Source organism: Cetorhinus maximus, chromosome 9 (assembly GCF_964194155.1).
Source record: "Cetorhinus maximus chromosome 9, sCetMax3.hap1.1, whole genome shotgun sequence".
Lineage (NCBI taxonomy): Eukaryota > Metazoa > Chordata > Chondrichthyes > Lamniformes > Cetorhinidae > Cetorhinus > Cetorhinus maximus.
In genome coordinates this window covers 126210368-126237017 of record NC_135887.1, presented here as the reverse complement: position 1 = coordinate 126237017, position 26650 = coordinate 126210368, and the positions used below count along the sequence as shown (strand labels likewise).

The 26650-nt window shown below is 41.7% G+C and overlaps 1 protein-coding gene across 3 annotated transcripts in view; it reads right to left on the bottom strand.

The window, feature by feature from the left end:
- The window catches only part of nav2a (neuron navigator 2a), a 465240-nt gene that overhangs the window by 226096 nt on the left and 212494 nt on the right, over positions 1 to 26650 (bottom strand). For all 3 annotated transcript variants that reach the window (XM_078549510.1, XM_078549511.1, XM_078549512.1), the window contains exons 9-11: positions 24395 to 24507; positions 14819 to 14927; positions 12691 to 13080 (exon numbers count right to left, since the gene is read on the bottom strand). In XM_078549510.1, the coding sequence (XP_078405636.1) occupies positions 12691 to 13080; positions 14819 to 14927; positions 24395 to 24507 (612 nt within the window). The remainder of the gene's footprint in view (positions 1 to 12690; positions 13081 to 14818; positions 14928 to 24394; positions 24508 to 26650) is intronic.

Below are 26650 nucleotides of genomic sequence, written 5' to 3'. Positions count from 1 at the left end.
GTGGAGTTTATGCAGGGTGATGGAAGGTCAGCAAGAAGGCATTGGAGTAATTGAGTCTGGAAGTAGTGAAAGGAAGAATAAAGGTTTCTAGGCAGGGGGTCTGATTTAGGGGCAGTGGTAGGCAATTGTATATATGATGTGGTGAGGAGGATGTGGGCTTGAAGCTCAGCTCAAGGTGGGTCAAACACGACATGGGAGCGATGCACGGTTTTGCTCAGTCTGAATGAGTGAGGCAGGGGGATGGAATCAATGGCTGAGAGTGTTTAATGCAGGCACCAAAAACAATTATTTCAGCCTTTCCGATGAACAGCTGAAAGATATATTGACTGATATAAGACAAGGCTTGCAGCAGCGCAGGAGTGGTCATGTGGTCGAGGGAAATGGTGGGGAGTTAGAAATGGATGATATCAGGCTCCCGTGTAGAAACAGATACTATGGCTGTGGATGATGGTGGCAAAGGAACAGCACATAGATACCCAGGAGGAGGTAGCCAAAGATAAATAGATCCTTAACTTTGGAGGCGATAGTGCAGAGCATGGAAGCGATGCCTTTATTGGGGAGGCATTCCAGCTGATTAGGCAGAGAAGCATGCAAGGAATGTTCCACTGAGTTGGGCAATATAGCAGATGCTGTGGAGGAGGGCTGCATTGTCAAATGTTGTGGAAAGGTAAAAGTGGGTGAGGGATAATACACCATGTCTTTATTTTCAAGGATCGTATGTGACAAATTGACCAGTGCTGGAGCCTTCCCACAGAATCATTCCCCATCAAGGTCAATAGCAAATGAAACTCATGCTTCAAACACCTAGTAGAGTATTTTGAGAAGATGCTAATTATGGCAGATAGGTAAAAGGAGTGGTTGTGGCGTACATGAAACTTCAGAAAGCCTTTAACAAAGAGCCAATTAGAGAAGGTTATTGGTTTAAATTAAGCAAGTTTAGTTAACTGGATTAAAACCCGGTTAGAAGGGAGGAAACACTGAGTAGGAGTTAAGACAGTTTCTCACAATGGTTTGAAAATTGGTAGCGGTATCCCCACAGCGCTCTGTTCTGGAACTGCTTCGATTTTGTGTATATATGAATAGCTTGGATATAGAGTGAGAGGGATTTGTGGACAATATTAAACTATGAGGCATAGTAAATATGGCAAAAGATCTAGTGGGGAGATGGGAGAAATTTATTTATGTGAAAAGTTATGATATGGATTGCCCTGCCTGAAGGAATAGTGGAAGCAGATTCAATAGTAATTTTCTAAAGGGATTTTGATATATACTTGTAAAGGGAAAAAAAGCTGCAGGGCTATGGGGAAAGAGAAGAGTTTTGCAATTAATTAGACAGCTCTATCGAAGGGCCAGCATATGCACAATGGGCCAAATGGCCTCCTTCTATGCTGTAAAATTCAATAACTCAACTAAACAATTCTGAAGTGTTAAGGAAGCTGCAAGCGGATATTGATAAGATGGTGCAGTGAGGGCAAGAAAAGTGGTCAATGAAATTAAATGTCAATACGTGCTTAGGTGATGCACTTTGTTAGCAAGAAAAGGAATTCAAGTAATTATACTTTGCTTTGAAGAAATCTGGGTAATGTGGAATTGGAAAGAGAATTTGGGATTCAAGTTCACAAAATACTTGCAGAATCACAAGTGAATAAAAGAAATGGAATACTGGGTTTCATAGCAGAAGATATAGAATACAGATGTTGATGTAATGGTGAATCGATATAAAACCTCAGGAAGACCACAGTTGGAAATATTGTGTGCAATTTTGGGTTCCACTCAAAAGGAACGATGTTGCGACAATAGAAGTTGGAGTGCAGGTTCACTAGGATACAATCTGGTATGAGAATATACAAAGCAAGACCTAAAAAATTTGTTGGAACAGAGGAGTTTAAGGGGTGTTTAAAATGATTAAGGGATGGAACAGAGTTGACAGAAACAAACAGGTTTCAGCACCTGAGGGGCCGAGAATAAAAAGACAGAGGTACAAGATTAAATGGAAAAGGATTAGGATATTGAGCAGGGTAAATTGTTGGTTTAATACAGAGGGTTGTGAGACTGAAATATATTGCCAGAGTTCATGATCGAACTAGAGACCACGTGAACACTGAAGGACAGGATAAATAGATGATTAAGGAAAGGGGAATAAAGACATCTGGGAACAGGACAGCCACATGTGATTATAAATTCTGATCATGTGTAGGAGAAATATGAATGTGGACTGTTTGACTTGATTCCATATTGTAATTTCTATGCACCCGTCTGGAAAAACATTTCTTTAATTCCATGTAGTAGTTGCCAATGGAACAGCTGATCCCCAAGGATGGTATGTCTGATTATTGCAAATGTCCAGTTAGAGCTATTACTTTCGCATCTACATCTATCCGGTTTCCTTTTAACCAGAGAATTTATTGTCCAATTTACAACTTCCTATCTAATCCCGAGAGCATTTCTTTTAGCCATAAGTATTTTATGAAGGGTATTCATTATCAAATCCCTTTGGAGACCTCAAATGTATATAACATCATCATCCTACCCTCAATGCTGAATCAATTATGTCTAAAAAGAAATTCCAGCAGATTTGTCAGATATAAATTGCTTTTCATCTTAAGTGGGTTTCTGATTACGGTCTTTACAAATCACATATTCCCCAATAGCTTTCATAATATTTCTTCCGAAGTTCATCATTAAGTTACTGCAGCTCCAGGGTACCCACCCCTGATGACACAGTAGTTAAGCATATCATGCGATGTGCTATTGAGCCGTACAGTTCAGGAAGGTCCCAACCTTGATCCCACAGCTGTGTTGAATTACTCATATTCAGCTTGGGCAACAATAGGGCAGTGTTGACTGACCTTATTAACTGGGAAGGAGGCTAAATATTGGCCAGGGTTCCTGCTTCTATGATCACAATCCATTGATCCTTGTTGCAACTGTGTGCAATAGCCTACTAATATGGTCTAGGTTCACATAGAAGAATGGCTATATTAACACTATTGAACAATAAGTGAATATCTTTGAACAGGAAATTAAATTAAACTTTCAATGATGTTGGACAAGGTCCAAACAAGCCAGCAATACATAAACGATGTTGCTGAACTATGTGGACATACTGAATACTTCTAGGGGTGTATTTTGGCTCCCTTGGGTTGCATTGCCATCAACTCATTTATTTATTTTAAAACTTTTTAAAAATTCATTTACGGGATGTGGACATCACTGGCTCTGCCAGCATTTATTGCCTGTCCCTAATTGCCCTTGAGAAGGTGGTGGTGAGCTGCCTTCTTGAACCGCTGCAATCCCTGTGGTATAGGTACACCCACAGTGCTATTAGGGAGGGAGTTCCAGGATTTTGACCCAGCGACAGTGAAGGAATGGTGATATATTTCCAAGTCAGGCTTGGAAGGAATTTCCAGGTGGTGGTGTTCCCATGTATCTGCTGCCCTTGTCCTTCTCAATGGTAGTGGTTGTGGGATTGGAAAATGCTGCCTAAGGAGCCTTGGTGAGTTTCTGCAGTGCATCTTGTAGATGGTACACACTGCTGCCACTGTTCGTCGGTAGTGGTGAGAGTGAATGTTTGTGGAAGGGGTGCCAATCAATCTTGGATGGTGTCAAGCTTCTTGAGTGTTGCTAGAGCTGCACTTATCCAGGCAAGCGGAGAGCATTCCATCACACTCCTGACTTGTGCCTTGTAGATGGTGGACAGGCTTTGGGGAGTCAGGAGGTGAGTTACTCGCCCCAGGATTCCTAGCCTCTGACCTGCTCTTGAAGCCACAATATTTATATGGCTAGTCCAGTTCAGTTTCTGGTCAATGGTAACCCCCAGGATGTTGATGGTGGGGGATTCAGCGATGGTAATGCCATTGAATGTTAAGGGGTGATGGCGAGATTCTCTCTTGTTGGAGATGAGTATTGCCTGGCACTTGTGTGGTGCAAATGTTACTTGTCAGCCCAGGATATTGTCCAGCTCTTGCTGCATTTGGACATGGACAGCATAAGCTCTCAAACATTGATTAGCATGAATTTGATTTAGCAGAAGGACACCTGGACTCCAAGGATTAAATTACTTGGCGAGATTACACAATCTAGGATCGTATTCCCTGGAATTTAGAAGTTCAAGGGGTCAGTTGACTGAAGATTTTGAAATGTTAAAGGGAATTGATGGGACAGATAGAGAGAAACTATTGATTGATGAATTTTTTGTTACAAAAGGTATTAAAGGATATGGGACAAAGACAGGCATATGGAGTTAGATCACAGATCAGTCATTATCTCATTGAATGGCGGAACAGGCTTGAGGGATTCCCTCCTATTGCAATGCTCCTATGTTCCTAGCAGGCTTTTTGAAGGAAGATTTTTAAATTCCAAACACAGGTGTGGGCCGGCAAGGGAGAAAAATGAACATGTCTAAAGAATTTTCCCCTCAAAATATTGCAGTAAAGATGCAGTACTGCTGGCATGGTCCTGCTGAATCTACCCAGTGATTCACTGCTCCTGACTTAGATGCGCAGCACTGAAAAGATGACCCGTGGTTGCCAAGTTTTTGTTCCCATGACCTGAAAAGCCACTTTAGAGCAATAAAACTTTATTCTGATTAGATGCTTCCACCTTGAGTTAAAACTTTGAGTGAATTGCCTAACTTGTTGCTTTTACTGTTGATTAATTAGCATCGAAGGTTAACTGAGGCACAGAACCATACAGAATCATAAACTTACACCAAACTTACTTTATCCTTTATTGTTGGGTGATATTTAGTTTTTTTTAATGAGTGATTAAAATTCTTGGCTTTCAATTTATTGAGGGACATGGGAAAGGAATGTGGTGACGTGCAGAGATCAGTATGTTATTTCGGAGTCAGGGTGATCAAATAAAGAGAATAAGAAAATGCAAAGAGCTGATTAAAAGTATCACAGATGTCATAAATTTTCAGCAGGAAACAGGAATAAAATTTAATGATCTTAATTTGTAAACTGGAGTGATTTGCTAACAGATCTTTTATGAAAAGAATCAATAGTGACAGATTATAAAAAGCAAAGCCAATGCCTGGTTATCTGGGTTGAAAGTTACCATTTTACAGCAGTACATCAAGAATTAGCATTTTGCAAACATCTCCCCCATAAGTTTTATCACATAATTGCTGAGTCACTGATACATCATTGGAACCTTGCTCATAATGCACAATAAGAATTGCTGAAAATCAAAAGTTTCAACTCATTCCAGGGCTCCATAGGCCAGGGCAAATTTCACTTAGTCAGCAGTTCATCTGCTAAGACTCCTTTATATTGCTAAAATTCTTGCACGCAAGCCAGGAGATAGTACGATGGTGCTGCCAACTAAAACATCACAAGCTTGACTGAACTTTGTACAATCTACCAGTGGGCGGCAACCTATTCAACAGCAAATTTGATGCCTACTTCAAAACAAGTAGGAGGAGCATGATTCATCCTCTCAGCACGTCCAAAGTTCCTGTAAGCTGCTTCACAATCTGACACAAAATCGTTAATCTTCCATCACCCACAGGGTTCATATGCTTTACCTCTGTTGTTCACATGTTTTACCTGACAGATACAGTACAGTAATAGAGGAAAATAGAAAAGACTCGCATTTATGTAGCACCTTTCACGATCAAAGCATTTTAATGAAGTATTTTTTCAAAGAATAGCCACTGTTGTAATATAGGAAACATGGCAGCCAAATTGCACACAGCAAGATCCCACAAAACAGCAATGTGATAATAACCAGATAATCTGTTTTTTAGTGATAAAAACAAAAAACTGCGGACGCTGGAATTGATTGAGGGATAACTTCCCCGCTTCTCTTCAAAATAGTGCCGAGGGATCTTTTACATCCACCTGAGAGCAAGAAGGGTTTCAGTTTCGTGTTTCATCTGAAAGACGGTACCTCCGACTGTGCAGCACTTCCTCAATACTGCGTTGGAGTGAGAGTTGAACCAACAGATGTGAAAGCGTTACCCACTGAGCAAAAGAGCTTCCATCTATGTATCATCTTAACATGGCCTCAGAAGAAGCCAATGTAATTCATAACCAATGAATTAACTTTGTTTTGCAGTTATGTAGTCATATGGGGCAAAGCAAGATCCTACAAATAGTATAAATTACCAGTTTATCCGTCTTTATGATGTAGCGAGATGAATAAGCAGTAACTTGTCCAATTTAGCCACTTAAGTGGCTTAAGGGCCCATCCCTGCCTCTACTGAAATTTTACCAGCAGCGGGGTTTTGGGGGTTCAGGGGGCAAGGTGCCGGGGGGAAGTGGTGGCTTCCGCCACATAAGGAGCTCCTGCCCCCAGTAGAAATGGCTATTCTTGTCAACTGCACCACCTGCCTTCACCAACTACCCCGCCTCCTTGCCAGGGCAGATCTGACTGGCCCCGGCGTCCCCCGGACCCCACTTACCTGATTGTGAAGGCGCACGTCCATCAATGTGTGTTTTGCCTCCAGGTGCAGTCCCAGTAATGACCACCGCTCTTGGTGGTGCTGCTGACGCTGCTGATCTGCCAGCCTTCTGATTGATCAGCATCTGTTGGGGGTGGACATCAGTCCTCCATTGGGATGGCTGCCACTGACAAGATGCAGCCCCAGGTCCTGCAGATTGCCCAAGCAGGATAGCCCACTGCCACCACCACCCATCTCCCCACCCCAACACCACCGCTATCCTTTCTGGCGCATAGACAGTACCCCCATCGCCATCAATTAATTCCAGCCCATAATTGGAGGAGCACAGAGAGCTTAAAGGACTGTAGGGCTCGAGGAGGTTACAGAGATAGGGAAAAATGAGACCATGAAGGAATTTAAAATAAGGATGTTGATTTTTAAATTGAGGCATTGTCAGACCCAAAGCCAGTGTAGGTCAGCGAACACAGGTAAGATGGTTGTTTGAGACTTGATGCGAGTCAGGAAATGGGCAGCAGAGTGTCACTGAGCTCATATGTATGGTGGGTGCATGGTTGGAAGCCAGGCAGGAAAGCATTGTATTAATCATAACTAAAGGCAACAAAGCGACAGACGAGGGTTTCAGTAACAGATGAGCAGAGGCAGGGTCAGAGATGGGCAGTGTTATGGGCGTGGAGGAAGTGGTCTTGGGAATGGGGAGGATATGTGGTTGGGGTCAAATTGGAACCACTAGACCAGGTGCATCCTTTAACGCCTCATCTGAAAGAAGGCGCCAACAATGCAGCACTAACCCAGTATCTCACTTATGTATTAGGTGGATTGATTGGTTAAAACCTAGAGCAAAACTTGAACTGATAACCTTTTGATTCCCAGGAGAGTGCTACCAACTGAATCAAACTCAAGCTGTTAAAAAGCTGAAGGTTACAATAGGGAAATAAACAGGACAATGGAAATTCAGGAAAGCCATCAAGTAAATACAGGAAACAATACAAAACCTACAGGAAAAGTCTGACCATGATTTTGGAACAATGAAGTTGTACATTTGTACATTGTACATCATCCTGCCTCAATGATTGTTTCCTGTATGCACACAAACCAAAACAATATTTTTTAATGAGTGACCTATTTGTTTTAGCAAATTGTGATGAATACTTTCGGAGTTTAATCTTTGTTTAAGGTATTGTCTTCATTGAAGTTAAAAAATACGTGAAAGCATAGGCCCGGATTTTGCAATCAGTGGCGAGTGAGTGGCACGCGCTCATTTACAGCTGCCCACAAGGCTTTGGAGCAGCAACTTGTGCTTATCAGGTGGACAAAGCAGCACAGCACCCTCTGTAGGGGATCTTGGAACAGGACAAACAACAGCATGTCTCTTCAACAAATCAAATTGAAGAACCATTACTGAGGCACGCAGAGATTAAAATCAGGAAGTGTAGTTTAGAATGCTTAATTCATTGTAAAATCATATACAGAGAGGGAAAGAAGAGAAAAAGAAATGGGATTAAGAGAGATAAAAGAGACAGAAAGAAAAGGTAATAATAGTTAGTTATTTTTAAAATCTCCAATGAAGGAATGAGGTTCCACATTTAAAAAAAGCAAATTTTCAATGTCAGAGAGGTTGTTTGGTATTAATTAAGACGTATCCCTTATACTTGAATAGACAAGCCTTAACTTTTTCCCGGCGTATTTAGTGGGAAAGTACCACAACTTCACCGCGTTAATGTTTTAATGCTGAATTTTTCTCAAGATACTGAAGTTGCAAAGCTTGCGGAGAAACAGGGCAATTCAGACAGCAGCTTCCTGATTTCCACATTTAACTATGCATATTTGGATGCCAGAAGTAGCTGTCCAATTAATCTATATCCTGAGGAGATGGCGGTGTAATGGTAATGTTACTGGACTAGTAATCCAGAGGCTCAGGCTAATGGTCTGGGAACACAAGCCCAAATCCCATCATGGCAATTGGTGGAGTTTAAAATCAATTAGTTAACAAATCTGGAATTAAAAACTACTCTCATGAAACTATCATCAGTTGTTGTAAAAGCCCCTCTGGGTCACTAATGTCTTTTAGGGAAGAAAATCTGCCATCCTTACCTGGCATACATGTGACTCCAGACCCACAGCAATGTGGTTAGCTGCCCTCTGCAATGAGCTAAAAAGCCATTCAGTTCAAGGGCAATTAGGAATGGGTAACAAACGCTGACTTTGCCAGTGACCCACATCCCATGAAAGAATAAAGAAAGAAAATAAAGACAGTTTCGCTATTGTTCTTCATGCAAAATCCAGGCCTATAGTAAGAAGCTAATAGATACACTAGGCAATCTACTTATTGAAGGAATATTCTGGCATTTTCCTACATAACAACAGTAATTTTGAGGTATATTAAGAATTTGGGTATGGAGGTCATTGACCCATGTATCTTCTATCCGTCAAGCCAAAAGATTTACCTCATATTAAGTCATTGTGTAAAGAATTTTGATGTTTAAACATGAAGCGCTAACAAATGCTAAAATTGTTTACTACAAATAACTTAGTATTCCTTTTCAGATTTTTAAGTGAGGGCTTAAGTCATTGTTGTGATGAAATAAGGCTGGATTTTGAACTTCATTTTAGAAATTTTTACTTATGAGCTTTAGTCCAGGAGAGTGGCACTCACAGACTCACGACCTCCATACATATAAGTTACTTCCAAGAGCAACCTGATGTTTTGGCCCACCCTGCAAGAAGAATGTTGACTTTTAACGCTGTACAAAGTCACAACCTGCTTTTACATTATGTAAAATCTGAGCAAGTGTCATCAGTTTTCAAAGTATAAGTGTCCTACAGTGTGCCAAATGTAAATCTGTCAGGGTTTACCAACAACAGTGCCAGCAGGGTCCATCGTTTACCAGATCTCTCATCCTGCCATTCTTAGCAAATCCTTCAAAAGGCAAACTTGACCATTTTTAATCCCTGAAATGCTCATCAAACTCTCAACACCTTGAGAATCTTTTCCTCTCTGCAATTTTCTCCCCTTCCCTCCTCTCCTGAAGGTGCCAACTCCTTGCTGGAGCAAAAGAAGTTTTGAAATTACAATATTGTTCAAAAGGGCTGCCTTGAGAGTTTGAGGTTCAATGAAACTCTGGGATATCAGTATTGTGCAGTCTAACTATCTATTCAGTGTCAGCCTTGTCTCAGTGGGTTGAACTCTCATCTGTGAATCAGAAGACAGCAGGTTCAAGCTACAATTCAGTGACATGAGCACATAAACCAGTGGAGTACTGAGAGAATGCCATCTTTCAGGTAGCCCTCTCAGGTGAATGTGAAATATCCCATGGAAATTTTTGAAGAAGAGCATGGGGAGTTCTCCCCAGTGACCTGCCAATAATTATCTCTCAACCAATATCACTAAAACAGATTATCTGGTCATTTACCTCATTGCTGTTTATAGGGTCCCTGCTGTGTGCAAATTTTCCTACATTACGACAATGACTGCATTTCGAAAGTACTTCATTGGCTGTAAATTGCTTCGCGATGTCATGGGGTCACGGAAGGCGCTATATAAATGCAAGTTCTTTACATTCTTTTAGCAGTCAATTGGGTTGCTGCAGTACATGGCACATGTGACCGGAACCCGAACGTAAATTAAGGAGGGCAGAGTAGGATACAGAACTCTGGACAGAACAGTGGAAAAATCAACAATACAAATCCACTTATTGTCAAAAGGAACCCTCATATTGCAGGCGCCCCAGCCGTAGTATATTAGTCATCTTGTTCCTTCAACACATTAAAAATAGTGAATTGTTTGCAATTCAAGAACGTATTTGGTCAATTGCAAAGGCTATTTTAGGTCTCCTCAGCAAGAGGACATTTGTAAAAAGGAATTAACATCCATATAGCAGGTTCCAAGTTCAATGACAAGTGAGGACTGGAACTGGTTGTAACGGTCCTCATGTTTTAATGGTAATACTCAGTGTCCAATGTCAAACATGATGAATAGCCATACAAGGTTTGACATACAGCGTGACAACTATAAAAGGCATCAGGATGACATAGCTTAATGTAATGGGCAGGCCTGTGGAAAATGTGATTTAATGAAAGGGCCCCTTGACAACCTGATCCAAAGACACATGGGGTTAGTTTCGACATGGATGCTGTTGACAGTTAGCTCTACCTACCCCTCCACTGTGTCTTTCAACCCCTCCACTGCATTGTCTGACTGGTTATCTGACATCCAGTCCTGGATGAGCTGCAATTTCCTTCAATTAAATGCTGGAAAGACTGAAGCCATTGTCTTGAGCCCCTGCTAACAAATCTAGTATCCTTGTCGTCAATTCCATCTCTCTCCCAGACCATTGTCACAGATTCAACTACACTGCTCCCCACAACCACAAAGACTTGTTCAACCTTGTGATGTGATTTAAGATGGGAAATTGTGAGGTAATATAACTTCAAGGGAAAAACAAGGAATGGGACTACATGATTAACAAGGGGGTGAAAGGTTATCAGGGGTAGGCAGGAATGTGGGGTTGAGGTTACATTCAGATCAGTCATGATCTTATTGAATGGCGGAGGAGCTCGAGGGGCCGAGTGCCTACTCTTGCTCCCAATTCGTATGTTCGTATGCACTTGAAGTAAAGACATTGAAGATTGTGAGTGAGTAGAGAGACCTGGGGACTGAGAAACATAATTCCCTTAATTCTGCAGAAATTCACCCACTATATGCTTAAATAGGTTTGCAACTTGCATCGTTCTTAACATTTCGGTAAGGATTATTTATTTCCCAGAAGGGTCGCATTGAAAATTCTGACTATGGACCATTCATTTGAATGACTGCATACAACACTGATCAGCAATAAACAAGAGGGAAAGAATACATTTCTTGCCACCTTGTGGCAACAACAGACTATTACATTAAGAAAGGTTACAAGAAACCCCAAACTGAGTCAGTTGAATAACGAGCTATATCATACAGATTTGCAAGGCCCCAAGTTAGATGTCAGTCAGTGCTAAGGTAGCTGAGCCCAATGATGGTTGTGGCATGTGTGCCTTTGGGTTGGGGGGAGAAAAAGTGACTCGTGTTGCTATGTCTAAATATTATACAGTCATCCGTGCTGTGCATGTGGGGAAGACAGAATAGAACTTGGTCTTCATGCTCCATAGTTCAATAGGCACTCATTGTCAGGGCTTGCATATGCATAGTGGCACGGTCACAGAGGCAACTAGTACCTGTGGAACCAAAGCCTTCAGGAGAGGAGTGGGAATATTACGCAATCATTTCCACACATGGACTTATGACAGAGCTGAAAAGGTTAAATTGAAATACAACTTTACACCTTTCAACTGCATGTTATTTTGCATTACAGGGCAGAAATAACAATCCCCAGGATCATCAATCATTGCTGAATCCAAAACTGGATAAGTGGGCATGATCGGGGCTGGTATCATGGCTTGAATTTTGATGTGGCTTTGGAGACGATGGAAGTACTTTTCTTGAAACAAAACCAAAAAATGCTAGAAAAATTCAGCAGGTCTGACAGCATCTGTGGAGAGAAAGGCAGAGTTAACGTTTCGAGTTCATATGACTCTTCTTCACAGCATACGGACTCAAAACGTTAACTCTATCTTTCTCTCCACAGATGCTGTCAGACCTGCTGAGTTTTTCCAACATTTTTTGTTTTTGTTTCAGATTTCCAGCATCCGCAGTATTTTGCCTTTATCGATGTACTTTTCCTGTCTGGTAATTTTCACCACTCCACCATGAAAGCATTGATTCCTGCAGTGGCAGGGTCCCATGAGTACTCTGTGATGCCTCACCAAAGTGACTATGCCTCAACTGTGAGCCAAGACAATGAGTGCTGGCAAGCCATTCAACTTTGGGAGGCTCATGGCCACAGGCAATCCTATCTTCACTAACACTCGCACATACACTATCCAGCAGAAATCAGCTAGCTCCACATAGCGTGGCAACTGAACCTGGCTTTGTTATGCAGTACCCCTGCAACTTAGACCATGGGAGAATCGGGATGGTGAATATTCATTGGAATCTTCACATTAAATGTCTCCATAGCAAAAAAGGACAGAAGTGAGTGGTTAAAAAAATTCTGCGTTTGAAAATGGAACCTTTGACAATAAGTTCTAATAACTTTTAATACATCATGACACTACCCAAAACACAAGCTGTCCATTCAACGATCCAAATGTTCTCCTTACCCAACACTGAGCGCTATCTCATATCCTTCATCTCATTAGGTAACACAATAAAACATGAGAATAAAAATATATTTAAAAAAAAATCTCCTTACCCACTAGCAATATCATCAGTCCGTAGATTCTTGCCGAGGACATCACCATCGCTCATGTAACCAGCTACATCCATGTTGATGCCCTCAAGATCCATGTCATCACCAGTCTTATCGGGAATATCCGAGTGGCATACATTGCTGCTGCGTGATGCCAATTGCCTCCTGAGAGGTGTAGTATACATATAGCGGCCCGACTCAGGATGTATGTAACGGCTAGCATTGGCCCGTGGAGGGTATCCGTTCCCCATTGATGGAGCATCTCCAGCCTGAAGGCGAGGACTGGACTGGCCAAGTCGCCATGACAACGGGGTTTGCCTGCCCGTCATGCTGAGAATACTGCGGCCACTGATTTCCGTGGTAACACTGCTATCAAATGTTGTTTCCAGTGTGCTAAAAAGAACAGAAAACTTCTCTTAGGTGAATAAAAAAAAAACCCAATCAATAAATCTTAAGCGAAGTGTAATGAGCAGTTGCCAAAATGGCACCAGGTCATATATTGTCGTTATTTCCGTTCACTGCAAAGTGCAGAGGAGACAAGTCTCTTTCAACGTGAGGGGTCCAACAAGTGCTTTGCTAACACGGTTTCACACAAAAGAACCTATGCTCCCAACAGTATATCTTGCACAAACAGGCCCTTTAAATTGTTCACAGGCAAGAAGAACCCAGTTTGACATTGCAGTCAGCATAGCAGCTGCGTTCAGGAAAAGCAAATATGTAGTCCAGGGAATTGTGTTCAGGCTGAAGCCCGAGTATTAAGGGCAGGACTATTGAAGTATTCAGACATTACCACAGGTCATATTCCTACAAGCCTGGAGGCAAAGGTGTACTCAACTAGCCTAAAATCTGAAAATTATTTCTGGTTTATAAACCTGATGAGTTTCAAAAGTGGCCATTCAAAAAAAATTAAGAATTAAACTGATGTCATTAAGAGAGAGAGGCATCCCATTCAAAGAATGGAATCAAAGCAGAAAAAGCCAGAAACACTGAGCAGGTCATTTGGGGGGGGAGATAAAAAGAGTTCACATTTCAGATCGATGACTTTCATTAGAATATTTTATGAGATGCCTCCCTGGTAACACTGTGAAGCATTTTAAAAATTATTTGGAATGAGTATTTGTGAAGTTGATCAGGTGGTTAAAACAACAAAAATATTTCCAGTTATTTTTTTCCAACACTTATGGTTAGGTTAATGGTCTTGGCTTAGTGAACGTTCTGAACTTATTTGACAAATATTCAAATCCCATTCATGGCCTGATTGACGATTCAATCGTGTTCAGATTCTAATCAGAGTAGCAGAGTTCTTGATAATAACCCGTGCTGTCAGGGCTCCAGGCAAGATATGTGAATGTCAGTTTATCCAATGGTGGCACACTTGCCTTGGAGTTGGCAGGTTGTGAGTTAAAGCATTATTCCAGAGGGTTTGCCTTTTAAGATCAGACATTCAATCAAAGCACTGTCTGTCCGTAAAAGATTCCATGACACTAGCTGGAGAAGAGCAGGGGAGTTCTCCTGGCATTCTGGCCAATAATGATCCCTCAACCAACGCCCTCAAAACAGATGGACTGATCATTCCTCTCACTGATATGTGGGACCTTGTTAGGCGAAAATTGGCTGCTATTTGGCAATATAACAATGGTGACTAGATTTTGAAAGCAATCATTGCTGTCAAGTGTTACGGGACATCCTGAGGATTTGAAAGGTACTATATATACTACTTCCTTCTTTCTGGTCCAGTTTATTTTAACTGTCTCTAATACTAATCTAATCTTTTAAATTACTGCATCCACAATGAGAAGAAATAAACAGTTTTACCCTTAAATTGTAAGCTCTAAAATCATTTGTGTTAGCTGCCTATATTTTATTTAAAGCCTGTATTAACAATTTAGCCTCAGTGTGTTTTACCTCACGAGGTGTTCTCAGCATTTGCAGCCTTTCAGTTATTTTCCTTACTAAACAGAAAAGCGCTGCTTTTGATCAGTGCAGTGTAACACTCCAACAATGTAATGCTGATGTAATGAGATTCACAGCTGGAGCGCTGTACTCACTGCCGACTTTCTTCTTCGCTTCAGCACCATGGGAAGCCAAGAAAGGACACAAGAAAAACTATACAATGAAAGGTTTCTCATACCTGTGTGTGATCTGTGTTCCTCGTAAACTGGACATGGTCTCCTCCAGGTTCTGCCGGAGGTCGGCAATGTTCTTGACAGTCCGTAGCCTTCGAGTCTCCGGGTCCTCCCCTACAGAAACAGAAAGACATTTAAAATTTAGTGCTTCAGGGCAGTCACAGCCAATTGAGAACAACAATTTTGCAAGTCCTGAGTTAAATTTGCTCCATGTTCCTTTACATTTTCATGCCATCGCAGCTTTATCTTTGGTTGTACCTCAAACTATCACTCAATAACAAATTGAATCATGTATATATATTAAAAAATCAAACCAGCTATGAATATCTAACATTTAAGCTTATTTCAGATCAATTATAAATACAGCTACAAACTATAGTTGGAATGACTCTCAAATGCTGTCCTTTTTTTTATTGCTACATCATCCATTTGTTATATTTTATACCCTTTCAGAAGGTTCATTATTTGCACAAAGATTGAACAGCACAGCAAATTTCAGTCATCAGCTCATGCCCATGATTTGCAGTACATTAAACCATTCTGACTGCACTGTCAGGGGAAAGTATCAGTGACAAAATCACTTGAGTTCACTCCCATTGCCCTTCACTGCTTCGTACTCCCATTCTATAGCCACTTGCCATGGCAAGAAGCAAATCTCTGCAAGCATTTCTATAGCAACTCCAAAAGTATCTATTATTTAAGGACACTAGGTTTGGTGTCAGCACTGGTATTCCATTAGTAGTAGCCTTGTGTGAACCTACCTTACAAAATGGACATATGTTATCAAAATGCATTTGGATATTGTTGAAAAGAGAGACATATTGCCAAAGCTTTTTGTCTTGCACTCATCAGGACAAATGCAAGAATGCCAAATTTCGAACGGTCACAACAATTTATCAGTCGGAAACTTACCTGCTCTTAATGTACCTGTGAGTTGAACTATACAATATAATTCATAAGTTTTCAACTGATCAATTGTTATGATTGTTTGAAGTTTGGCATTCTTGCATTTGTCCTGATGAGTACAAGACAGAAAGATTTGGCAATATGTCTCTCTTTTCAACAACATCCAAATGCATTGCTGTCTTCCTGATGTGAGTAACTCTTGCTGAGTAATGTTTCACAGGCATCACATAGCTTCCTAATATGTTACAAGTGGCTATTGACTGTGAGCTAAAACACTGGACACTCGCAGCCTATTCGACCAAAGAAGGGCACCACTACCAAGCTCAGCCCTATCCTCACACAAGGATTTACAAACAAGGTTCACTGGACAGCAATGAGAAGCAGTAATCCCAATTAAAATTCCTCTCTTCAGTCCTTGTACGTGGAGACTAAAAGCAGCATCCTTAGATAGCCATCTAAGATGAGCTAACGCAGCACACGATGGGATCCAAACCTGGCATCCCTTATAAGGCTCAATTATATAACCACAGAATTAACAGAGTTAGAAAAAACAATTACCCTGAGATTGCACTGACAATGGTGTTACAGTTTTAAATACTTATTTAAACAATTGCTGGTACTTTTACTGAACTGATGATCTGAAAAGTTTAACTTCATCAACGCATGACTTCCAATGTCACATCATCTGGAGAACATCAGGAAAAAGGTGAACATGCAAAGGATCATGTGAAATACAGCAAAGCAGAGTATTCTTCTTGAACTCTCTTACTGGCTCACTGGCAAAATGCACCGCACTGATCAGGGAGGTTCCACATTTAGCCATTGGCCTATGAGCTAGCTAATCTCAATCAATATGGTAGTGGGGGCAATCCTGAACTTGGGAAGAATGTAATGTGTCAACTGAGGAAACAGAAGTTATGGGCAGAATTTTCCTGGCCTGGGGTGGTGGGAGTAGGAGCAATTTTGAGTTACCACTGGCAATTGGACGATGCCGAACAGCCCACCACCACTTTGGGAGGTTGCCAGCTCCTTGGAGGCAGCCTCCATGCAGTTTGGAGGGTGGCCATCAGAGCCAGAGACTTCATGATGCAAATAGGGGCCACAGGCAGGAAAGGCATCCTCTGCTGTCCAAATGGGCCATATGACGAGGTTTCCCCTCCGAGCAGGGGGACCTGCCTGCCTGGCCTCTGTGAATTTTTATTTTAGACACACATCTTGGAGGACATCTCCATGTTGAACGGCCCTCGAGGTCCCCAATCTGCCTCCACAACACCTACCTCTCCCAACAGGGTCGCCCAGGCTTTTGGCAGGGCTCAAAGGCAGCCAATTAAGAGGTCGCCCCTGTACCAATCTCGCTGCCAGTAAGTGAGAGTTCGGGACACACCTTTGGCCCTGACATCAGGACCCTGAAGTCCATGGGAAAATTCAGCCCTATAAATTGTATTTGTGACTTTATACATACCCTGCCTCCCCAGTTTTTGCTGCAAGAGTCTGAGCTATAAACATTAATGATGTGCCTGCCTCCCACAGAGCCTGTTATATAGGTGGCAAGGTTATTATTTCCACAGGTTTTTCCCAATTTTTCTCTCCTTCTCTTCCCAAAGTACTAGATTGTATTCTTGATCCATGCAGGAGTTGCGGTTCTCAGTTGGATGAATGTAACATTCACCTGAACACATGAGGTTTAAGAATATGGCAGCCAGCAGCCTCTGATTTTCTTACATAAATGTACACCCTTCAGGAATGAACCAAGATAGTGGGCATTAGGAAGCTAATCAATTATGGTTCCCTCTCTTTGGGTCCTGTCACCCTCCCTTTCAAAGCCACCATCATCACTCCCCTCCTCATAAAAAAAACCCCTTCGATAACCACCGCCCACCCCCGCAGAAAAAAAAATCCTTGCAAACTTCCAACTCAGCTCCAATCTCCCTTCCCTCTCCAAAGTATTAGAGTTTTGAAAGTTGCTATCCAAGCCCATGCCCATCTTTCCCAAGCTTCATGTATGAGTCTCTCCAGTTAAGTTTCCAGCCCTGCTACAGCATTGAAATGGCCCCAATCAGTGTCATTTAACTGTAATGCTATATGATAAATAGTTTTGACTTGCAAACGTTTGTTTGCGTATTAAATGTTATACCCTCACTTTAATTTCCATCATTATTATACTTACTGTTGAGATTCTGATAAACATCGAGCATAGTCAGCAAAGTTTGCTCATTGATACGAGCAATACCTTCCCATACACATGTGTGCTGAACATGTACTTGACACAACTCGTTACTTCTACCTACAGGCAAGCTCCTCTCTCGAGCAGCTCGGCTAAATCCTGGTTTAGCCAATTGTTCCTGCGTTCTGTTTTTTAATCCACATATCATTGGAATCTTGCTCATTCGGGATCCAGGTTTGGCTCGATCTAAGTATCCACTTTCTGACCGGAGTGCCTTCCTCAAAATCTTGGAAGGGTTTAGCTCTGTGGACGTGGTCGGCGGTTTCAAATCATCTCCTCCTTTGGATTTGTAAAACAATTTTGATTCTCTCACAGGACGGGTGTAGCTCCAAGAAAGCAGAGAGTTGCCGACTGAGCTTCTTGGTTTTGCTTCATAAAGCCCAGGGTTTTTAGATGTATAAAAGCGATTTCCATCGTTTGGTTGATGCATTCTTGGAAGATCAATGCAAGCACCTTCCCTTTCCCTTCACGACTCGTCCTGGCTGATGCTTTTCGCAACTCGAGGGCCACGTTCTAATACTGTTGAGTGCCGCGAAAACTCACATTGGCTTTGTCTCTGCTCTCAGTTTCGTAGCAAGCTAAGACAATTCTAAGTGTTGCATTTCAGGTTACAAATTCTGCAAGTGCAGCCTCGCTGCACACAGCCTCCGGTTCATACTTAGGACAACAGCGACTTCTCAGCTGGGTTTGCAGACCTCGCTTCGAAGGGATTGGTTTCCCTTTCTCCGGGCTTCTTCAGCTGGTATTTAAAATGACTGATGGCAAAAAGATGCCTGTTGTGTGCTTGGATTAGGCACACAAGAGAACAACTTATTGACAAAACTTTGGTCATTACTGAGGCCGGCTTTGAGTCCTCATACCGCTTAATATTCATCTGGTGTTTCTCTTTTTCATACTTTTATTTGTCTTCCTTTAAAGGCTGCCATGGCACAAACAGCTAGAAAGGGCACAATAAGAGCTGGCCAAACCTCAGACTACAAAACACCCATTCAGTACCTTTAATGCACTGAATCCTGCTCTATTGATGAATCTATTGCCACAGTTTTTTTTTGTATCTTCCCCAGTTCCTCCCTGCTTGCAAATAAAAGAGAATGGATTCCCGTCTTCTGCAGCAATACAAAAATCGGTGCACAATCTTATGTTTTCTAATCAATTACAATCAAACTGTGGATCTGGGAATTTACAAGGTACTTTTTACGTTCATTAGATATTTTACTTCGAAAAATATTAACTGGGTCCTATGGGTTTCCTTTGAATAAACTGCAAGATAGTCTAGAGTTAAAAATATAAAGTCTATAGAGCATGGATCTATTTGGGATGGAATGTTCCCAAATTATAAAGTGTTGTGGCAGATAATAGAGGAGAACGAAAACTTCACATCACTGTCAATTCAGCCAAGTCAGAGATGTCAGAGTTGAAATTGTGACCGGTGCAACATTTCCAAAAAAAAAAGATTCATCATTTTGTGCATTTCAAAACCTGCTAAACAGCACAGTTTTTTGCACCCATTAAGGATTTCTTAAAGGTTTCTTTGGAAAAAAAAACGAAGATAACCAAAATAATTTTAAAGGTGCTAGCAGATATCCTGTAGTATTGGGCCTGAAGACAGACTGTTGTAAAGGAGTAAATAAGGTGTAGGAATTGGGGAGGGGAGCAATTGGGAACGCCTTCAATAGTTAGGTTTGTCACTTACCCTGTTAAAAGTTCTATCTATTAATGTCCAAGTGCAACACTGACGCGATGTTTTTAAACAAAAAACATCAGTTACCCAAAAAAAAAAAGATTTCAATGTTGAGTAGAGTCATCAATTCAACTGTTATTGATAGACGAGAAGAAGGGGTTTACAAACAGGAAGCCCTGGAATGATCTTTAATTGAAAGGCTTGCTGTAATGAAATGCTAGTGCATTATTGATGCCTCATCCCTACGATAGCTGAAAATGTGATGGTATTCAATTGACGCAGGAGCCAAACTGAAGAGAGGGAGGATCTCCCATTCAGACAGGATGAACAAAGGCATCAGCAGAAAACAAAACCCAACTCAACAACTGAAGTTCTCCTCAATTACTCATTATATAAGCCCTCAGCTCCTGACACAGGACTAAGCCTCCAGGAGATTTGTTTTCATGCACCGAGTTGCTATGGTCTGGAATGTACCGCCTAAAAGGTGGAAACAGATTCAATAATAACTTGTAAAAGGGAATTAGATAAATATTTGAAGGGGAAGAGTTTTCAAGGGTATGGGAAAAGGCAAGTAAATGAGGCTAATTGTCTATCAAAGAGCCAGCACAGTGGCATGATGGGCCAAAAGGCCTCCTTCTATGCTGCATCATTCTACAATGCCAGAAATGATCTTCCAGGGCTTCACCACCATATAGGAAATTTTATTTTTTTTATTCTTTCATGGGATGTGAGCATCACAGCAAGGCCAGCATTTGTTCTAATTCTAACCCCTAATTGCACTTGAATTGAGTGGCTTGCTTAGCCATTTCAGTAGATAATTAAGAGTTAACCACATTGTTGTGGGTCTAGAGTCACATGTAGGCCAGATCAGCTAAGGATAGCAGATTTCCTTCTCTAAAGGGCATTATTTTTTATTATGGACAATTACTGATATTTGTCATGGTCACCATTATTGAGGCTAGTTTTATATTCCAGATTTATTAACAGAATTCAAATTCCACCAGATGCTGTAGTGGGATCTGAACCCCTGTCTCCATAGGATTCACCTGGGCCTCTGGATTACTAGTCCAGTGGCATTACCATTAGGCCACCATCTCCCCCTGAGTAGCAGTATCATATTTTTCTGAATTATTAAATCAAAGAAGTTTAGAGCACAGAAAAAAACCATTCAAGCCACCATGGTTGTTCCAGTATTTTTGCTAGAGCAATCAAGAGCTAATTCCACTGCCCGGCTCTTTATCATAGCCCTGCTTCTTTTTCTATTTCAAATGTGTTTATCTGCTGTGAATGCATGTAATTTATACATAACAGAAGCTTAAACCCCTGTGGTACCCAACACAATTCTTTCTCTTATTTGATCCAACTCTCTCACAGTTGCCCTCTGTTTCCTTGCCTGACCCAAGGATAAATAAACATTCATAACACTCATTGAGAAACTCCTTTTATAAATAAAGGTCATACAAGTTGCTGAAAAGCTGGTAATTCCACCAGTTCATATGAAGCCTACCTCAGGGTACCTAAGCAGGAAAGGAAATTTATGAAACACTCATGATCACATTGAGGGAATCATTGAGGACTTGGAAGGTTCAAACCAATGAAAAATTACAAATGTTAGTTCCTATATTTCAGAAAGGTGGCTTGGCAAGTACAGTTTGCTATTCTTCTGCTAGTTATTAATTTGAACAGTCTTCAAGTTATGGAGGTCGATTAATAGGACTGTACTTGCCCTTCTTAAAATATACTCATATTGGTGCCCCTATGGCTGCAATCAGTTAGTTCATTGTATAGTAAGAATCAAATGTGCAAAGTTCCTGATCTGTGTACTACAGTGCCAGACTACTGAATGTTATTACATCCCCACTGAGCTGCCAAGAGTCCTGTGATACTTCCTCTTCATGGGTAAATAGAATCCTCGGTGGTGAATAATAATTTCAACAATCCTGTAGTTCATATTCATCATTATAGTTTACAGCTTGACAAGAAACAAGTTTGTTCTTACACAAAAGATCAGAATGTTACTCTTGCGTTTGTGGAGAAATAACACAAAATGTCAATACTTACAGATATTGTTAAGAAATTTCGACAGGTCTACTTCAAACTGCCTTAAGAATATAATCTGATGGATCTGGGGTTTGGAAGCCTTGTGGTGCAGTGGGTAGTGTTCCTATCTTCTTAGCCAGAAGCTCTGGGTTCAAGTCCCATGCCAGAACTTGATGTTCAAGGAAGGCGTATTCATGATGTGGCCAAACAGGTTGATTGTCAACCTGAAAGTCTTTCCAACACATGCCAATGGCAGGTGGCAAGAGTGGGAGAGATTCCTGGTCAGCCATGTGATGAAAAGAACATTGGAACCTCTACCATCACTATTCATGGCTCCAGGCTACAACTTGCAGCTAAAAGTGGAAGCTGCCACGACAACTCAGACTCCCTGAGTGAAGTGTAACACACCAGCCCCACAGCCGGGATTCAGGTTATAAAGGGAAAAGCCCAATAAAAAGCTGCTATGTGGTCAACAAGGACTTCAACTGTGATGAATTTCAAACCTTTTTTTTAACCAGTGGACAATACTGGATATATTCCCAAGATGCCTCTGATCTTCCTTTTGGATGGTATTCCTTAGTTTATCTGTCCTAGCACTGAGCTTGGATTACAAATACAATGGCTCTACCTTTAGTGATTTACATTTAATGTTAAACCCAGAGACAAAACACGGTTTTCGTTCTGTCAGATTCATTTGAATCTGCGCCTGGCCTGCAATTTTGGTGTAGCTTTATGTTGGGTAACACATTACTCACCCCATGAAACCTGGCCTTATGTCCAATGCATCACAATGCACAGGGAAAGACCAAATAGGCTCAATGTTATCTTTTTTAATTAATCAGGCACTTGGGAAGGATGAAGGACAGAATAGCAGGATCATGCAATGCCTCTGAAATTTCTTAAACATGGATAAAACAGCTCCACAATGGCTCAGTAAGTTTAACCAGCCAGGAGCTAAAATCATGCAGGCCCAGGCAGCACCAAGTCCCATCCTCGGCTTTCACTGAGTTAGCTGACGTTCATCAGGTAGGCAGTAGGAGTGTGACAACCGGCCTCTATGTCCCTCAATTAGAGGAATGAAAAGGTAAAGAAAATAGGCCGTTTTTTCACTGTTGGTATCTCACAAACAGCAATGGAATTGAACTAGCGGACATGATCTCATTCTGATGCTCCACAATTAAATAACCTGCCAGAATGAGCACTTGAGCAGGACACTGAAGGGTCAGTCAACACCCAAGGGACTGTACCCCAATGTCTCAGGGAGAGGAGAGAAGAAAAATTGACCAAAAAAGGGTTTAAGGTAAAAAGATATTTTAAACAGGTAAAATCCACAGCAAATCTTCTAGAACAAAATGCTGCTTTACTTAGTAACCATGTAGACCAATAAAACGCTTCAACAAAAAAACACTGGCGACATCAGTAATTACACGGCCTTATGCAGGTGCAGTTGGAGGATCTGCGGCAAAAATAAAAAAAATTGTGTGTATTGCAGGGGCACCCTCAGCAAATATTGGGGAGCTCCGCAAATATTGATACTCTCTCAGAAAGCCCAGGTCCAGCTTCCAAAAAGCACTGGCAGCTGCCAAAATAAGAACAGCTTTAGCAATGCAGAGTTTTTTTTTAACTAGTGCACAGCAACCAAAATAAACCAAGAAACAACAAAGACGGAACAAGAGTATTGAATAAAAATTTTCATGACACCGGGCTCACAATGTGATATGCGCTTGGCCCAAGACAGTGATAAATCTGAAGGTCTCGCAGACACCAGTTTGAAATCCTTGGGCTTAAAAAATTCTTAATATGCATTTTGGAAGGGGAAGAAAATCTCTGCATTACTTTCATATGGTCCCTTTTGGTAGTCACTGCCAAAACTAGGAGATACCCCATGATAACAGTCAACCAAGCAGCAAAATTATAAGAACTCCATGGGCAGAATTTTTCACTCGAGCGCAAAATAGCATGCGATCAAGTCGGGTGAGTGTCCCGATGTCATCGCGCACTCACACGATATTTTGGTGGGCAGGTGCGCACTAAACCCGGAAGCGTGCCTGCTGACAATTAAGAGGGCAACTAAGCCCATTAATAGCGCAGTTGACTGGGATTTTTCGCTGCCCCGTCCAATCTTACGGTTGGCGGGCGGGCAGGCGAATCGGCATTTTTCAGGAAACCTCGTCCAAGGGCAGGGTGAGGTTCCTGTCATTAAATTTAAAAAAATGTTCGGACAGAATTCTCATGTTGCATAAGTTCAGGTGACTGTTTCCAATGCATGGCCGTTTTTTTTCCCGGTTTTTAAAATTTTTATTTTGTGTATTTAAATTCTTCAGCTCCCTGAGGCAGCTCTCTGCCTTCCGGGAGCTGTTATTCCACACTCTCCCGCGCCTTCGCTGACTTCAGCGCTCACCCTCCTCCTGCCCCCAATCCCGGCAGCGCTGATTGTATCAGCGCGCGCTTCACGCTAGCTGGCCGTTAATTGGCCAGCCAGTGTGAAACCAATTGCACCTGCCACCCCCCCCGAGCTGAAAATTCAGGCCTATATATTTTTCAAGCTGCATTTGCATAAGGGCACAATTTATCCTTATTTCTGTGACAAGGCATCAAAATTCAATGCTATTGATTGAAATAGAAATGCACCTTTGCACAACACTGCAAAAATTGTAAATGAAAAAACTTCAGCCTTTACCCTTTTAACGTTATAGCTTATTAGCATATATAAAAGTTGGGTTAACTCACCGGGCAAGTCCTCTATGCAGGTTTGTCCATTTTTGCTGTACAGAACAGTATCCATGTTCACTCCTCCTGTACCTGATTCAGTCATCACATTTCCTTCGTTGTCTGTCTGTGACCTAAAAAGCAAGGCACTGCAAATATAAACCTGCTTTAATGGAGTGAACAGCGGACCGTTTGCATAATTCATCGGTCCCTGATGAAGTAAACGTACAGAAACAGAAAAAAGCAGTCAACCATAGGTAAACCGGTTATTTGCACACAAAATCATTCAGTGCAGCACAATTCAAATTATTTACCCCATGCATTGCAACAGAAATGGTTTCAATGGTTTACCAGTTTAAAATTTAAACCAGAAAATTTTAAAAACCTACTGCAAAGGCTATTTGAGTTTTGTTTATACAAGTTAATTACATTTGCACTCTGGCTGTTATTTTCCCTCAGCTTTAAGTCTTCTCCTTTATAACCACTTTATTTCACAGGGAAGGGCATATCATTTGTCAATGGACTCTATCACACCGCCTCTCACACTTTACTCTCTATTCCATGTTTTCTAACCTGTTTCTTTCTTTTCTCCCCAGCAAAGCCCCTTCTTGCCTTCACTAGCAAATGAAAATAATGAGGTCAGAAGAGCCAGCTGCACAGAGGACTGGGAGCCACTCCAAAGTAGATACTCACTGCAAGAGAATGGAGCAGCCCTGTTTTCACAAGTCTTGGCAAGGCAATTGGATAAGGAAGAGGGACGGCCTCCATTTGGACATACATACACATCACAGCACTAATATAGAGAATTCAGGCAACCAGGAGATTAATGGCCCTGCTAATATTTTGTTGGAAACATCTTCCGCTTTATTCTTGACTAAGTAAAAACCCTGCATTCTTGTTTGTGGTGAATTTGAATTACAAATTTTTCCCCCTACCCAGTTTCCTTCCAAAGATGATGGCCCATATTAGTCTGGTGATGCCAGTCCTTGGCAAACAGGTCATCCTCCAAGTGCCAGCCTAAACATCAAGCCTTCTCAAAACTTGGGGAACACCACGATGGAGCCCAGTCCCATCATCTGCTTTCCACACACATACCCAGATCACACTGCAGTACAATCAGGGTCGCGAATCCTGTAGAGGTTTAGCCACTGATTGATAGTATCCTTAGGCTAGAAGAGAAACAGAGGCCCACTGCGACAATCCAACTGCTTCTCCAACTGACAGCAGTTAACTCAACACAGGAACCATGGATCAAACCCAGGATCAGCTTCCCTCTTTGTGCAGGGAGTTAATAAAGGCAAGTAGTTTGAAGCCAGGCAGGCAATACTGAGGAAGCTGGTCTGGACACAGTGGTTAAAAGTGCTACAATCAACTTCAGCTATTCTGGATTAGGGAGAGGGAAATCAACCGAAATATCAACTGCTCTTCCTGCTAAAGATTTGCATATATGAATGTCAGTTGAGGGTAAAATAGGATTTGGCTGTGATGTTCACTGCAGTTTAAATAACCTCCCGACACTGACAAGGCTTACACTTCGTCACTCAGCAAAGGTACTAGAGGTTGACTGTGGTATTGTCACCCATCAAAGAGACAATACGTTAGGAAGGGAGGGTTGGGGAGAAAATTGGAGGAAATTATTTGAATAGAACAACCTGGGATCTTCTATTCAGTATGACTTAGTGTCACACCATCTGGTGCACCTATCAGAGAAGCAATCTGTGGCAAATGCTAGCATTTCTGTGTTCTGAATTGTCTTCTACCCTCCAACCAGGAAGGAGCAATTGCGTGCAATTCTGGTCGCCACATTACCAGAAGGATATGGAGGCGTTGGAGAGGGTGCAGAGGAGGTTTACCAGGATGCTGCCTGGTCTGGAGGTTATTAGCTATGAGGAGAGGTTGGAGAAACTCGGATTGTTCTCACTAGAGCGACGGAGATTGAGGGGCGACTTGATAGAAGTTTACAAAATTATGAGTGGCATGGACAGAGTAGATAGTCAGAAGCTTTTTCCCAGGGTGGAAGAATCAATTACTAGGGGACATGGATTTGAGGTGAGAAGAGAAAACAATAGAGGAGATGTGCGGGGCAAGTTTTTTATGCAGAGGGTAGTGAATATCTGGAATTTGCTGCCAGAGGAGGTGGTGGAAGCAGGTACGATAGTGGTGTTTAAGAGGCAGCTTGACAAATACATGAATAGGATGGGAATAGAGGGATACGGACCCCGGAAGTGCAAAATGTTTTAGTTGACGGGCAATATGATCGGCGCAGGCTTGGAGGGC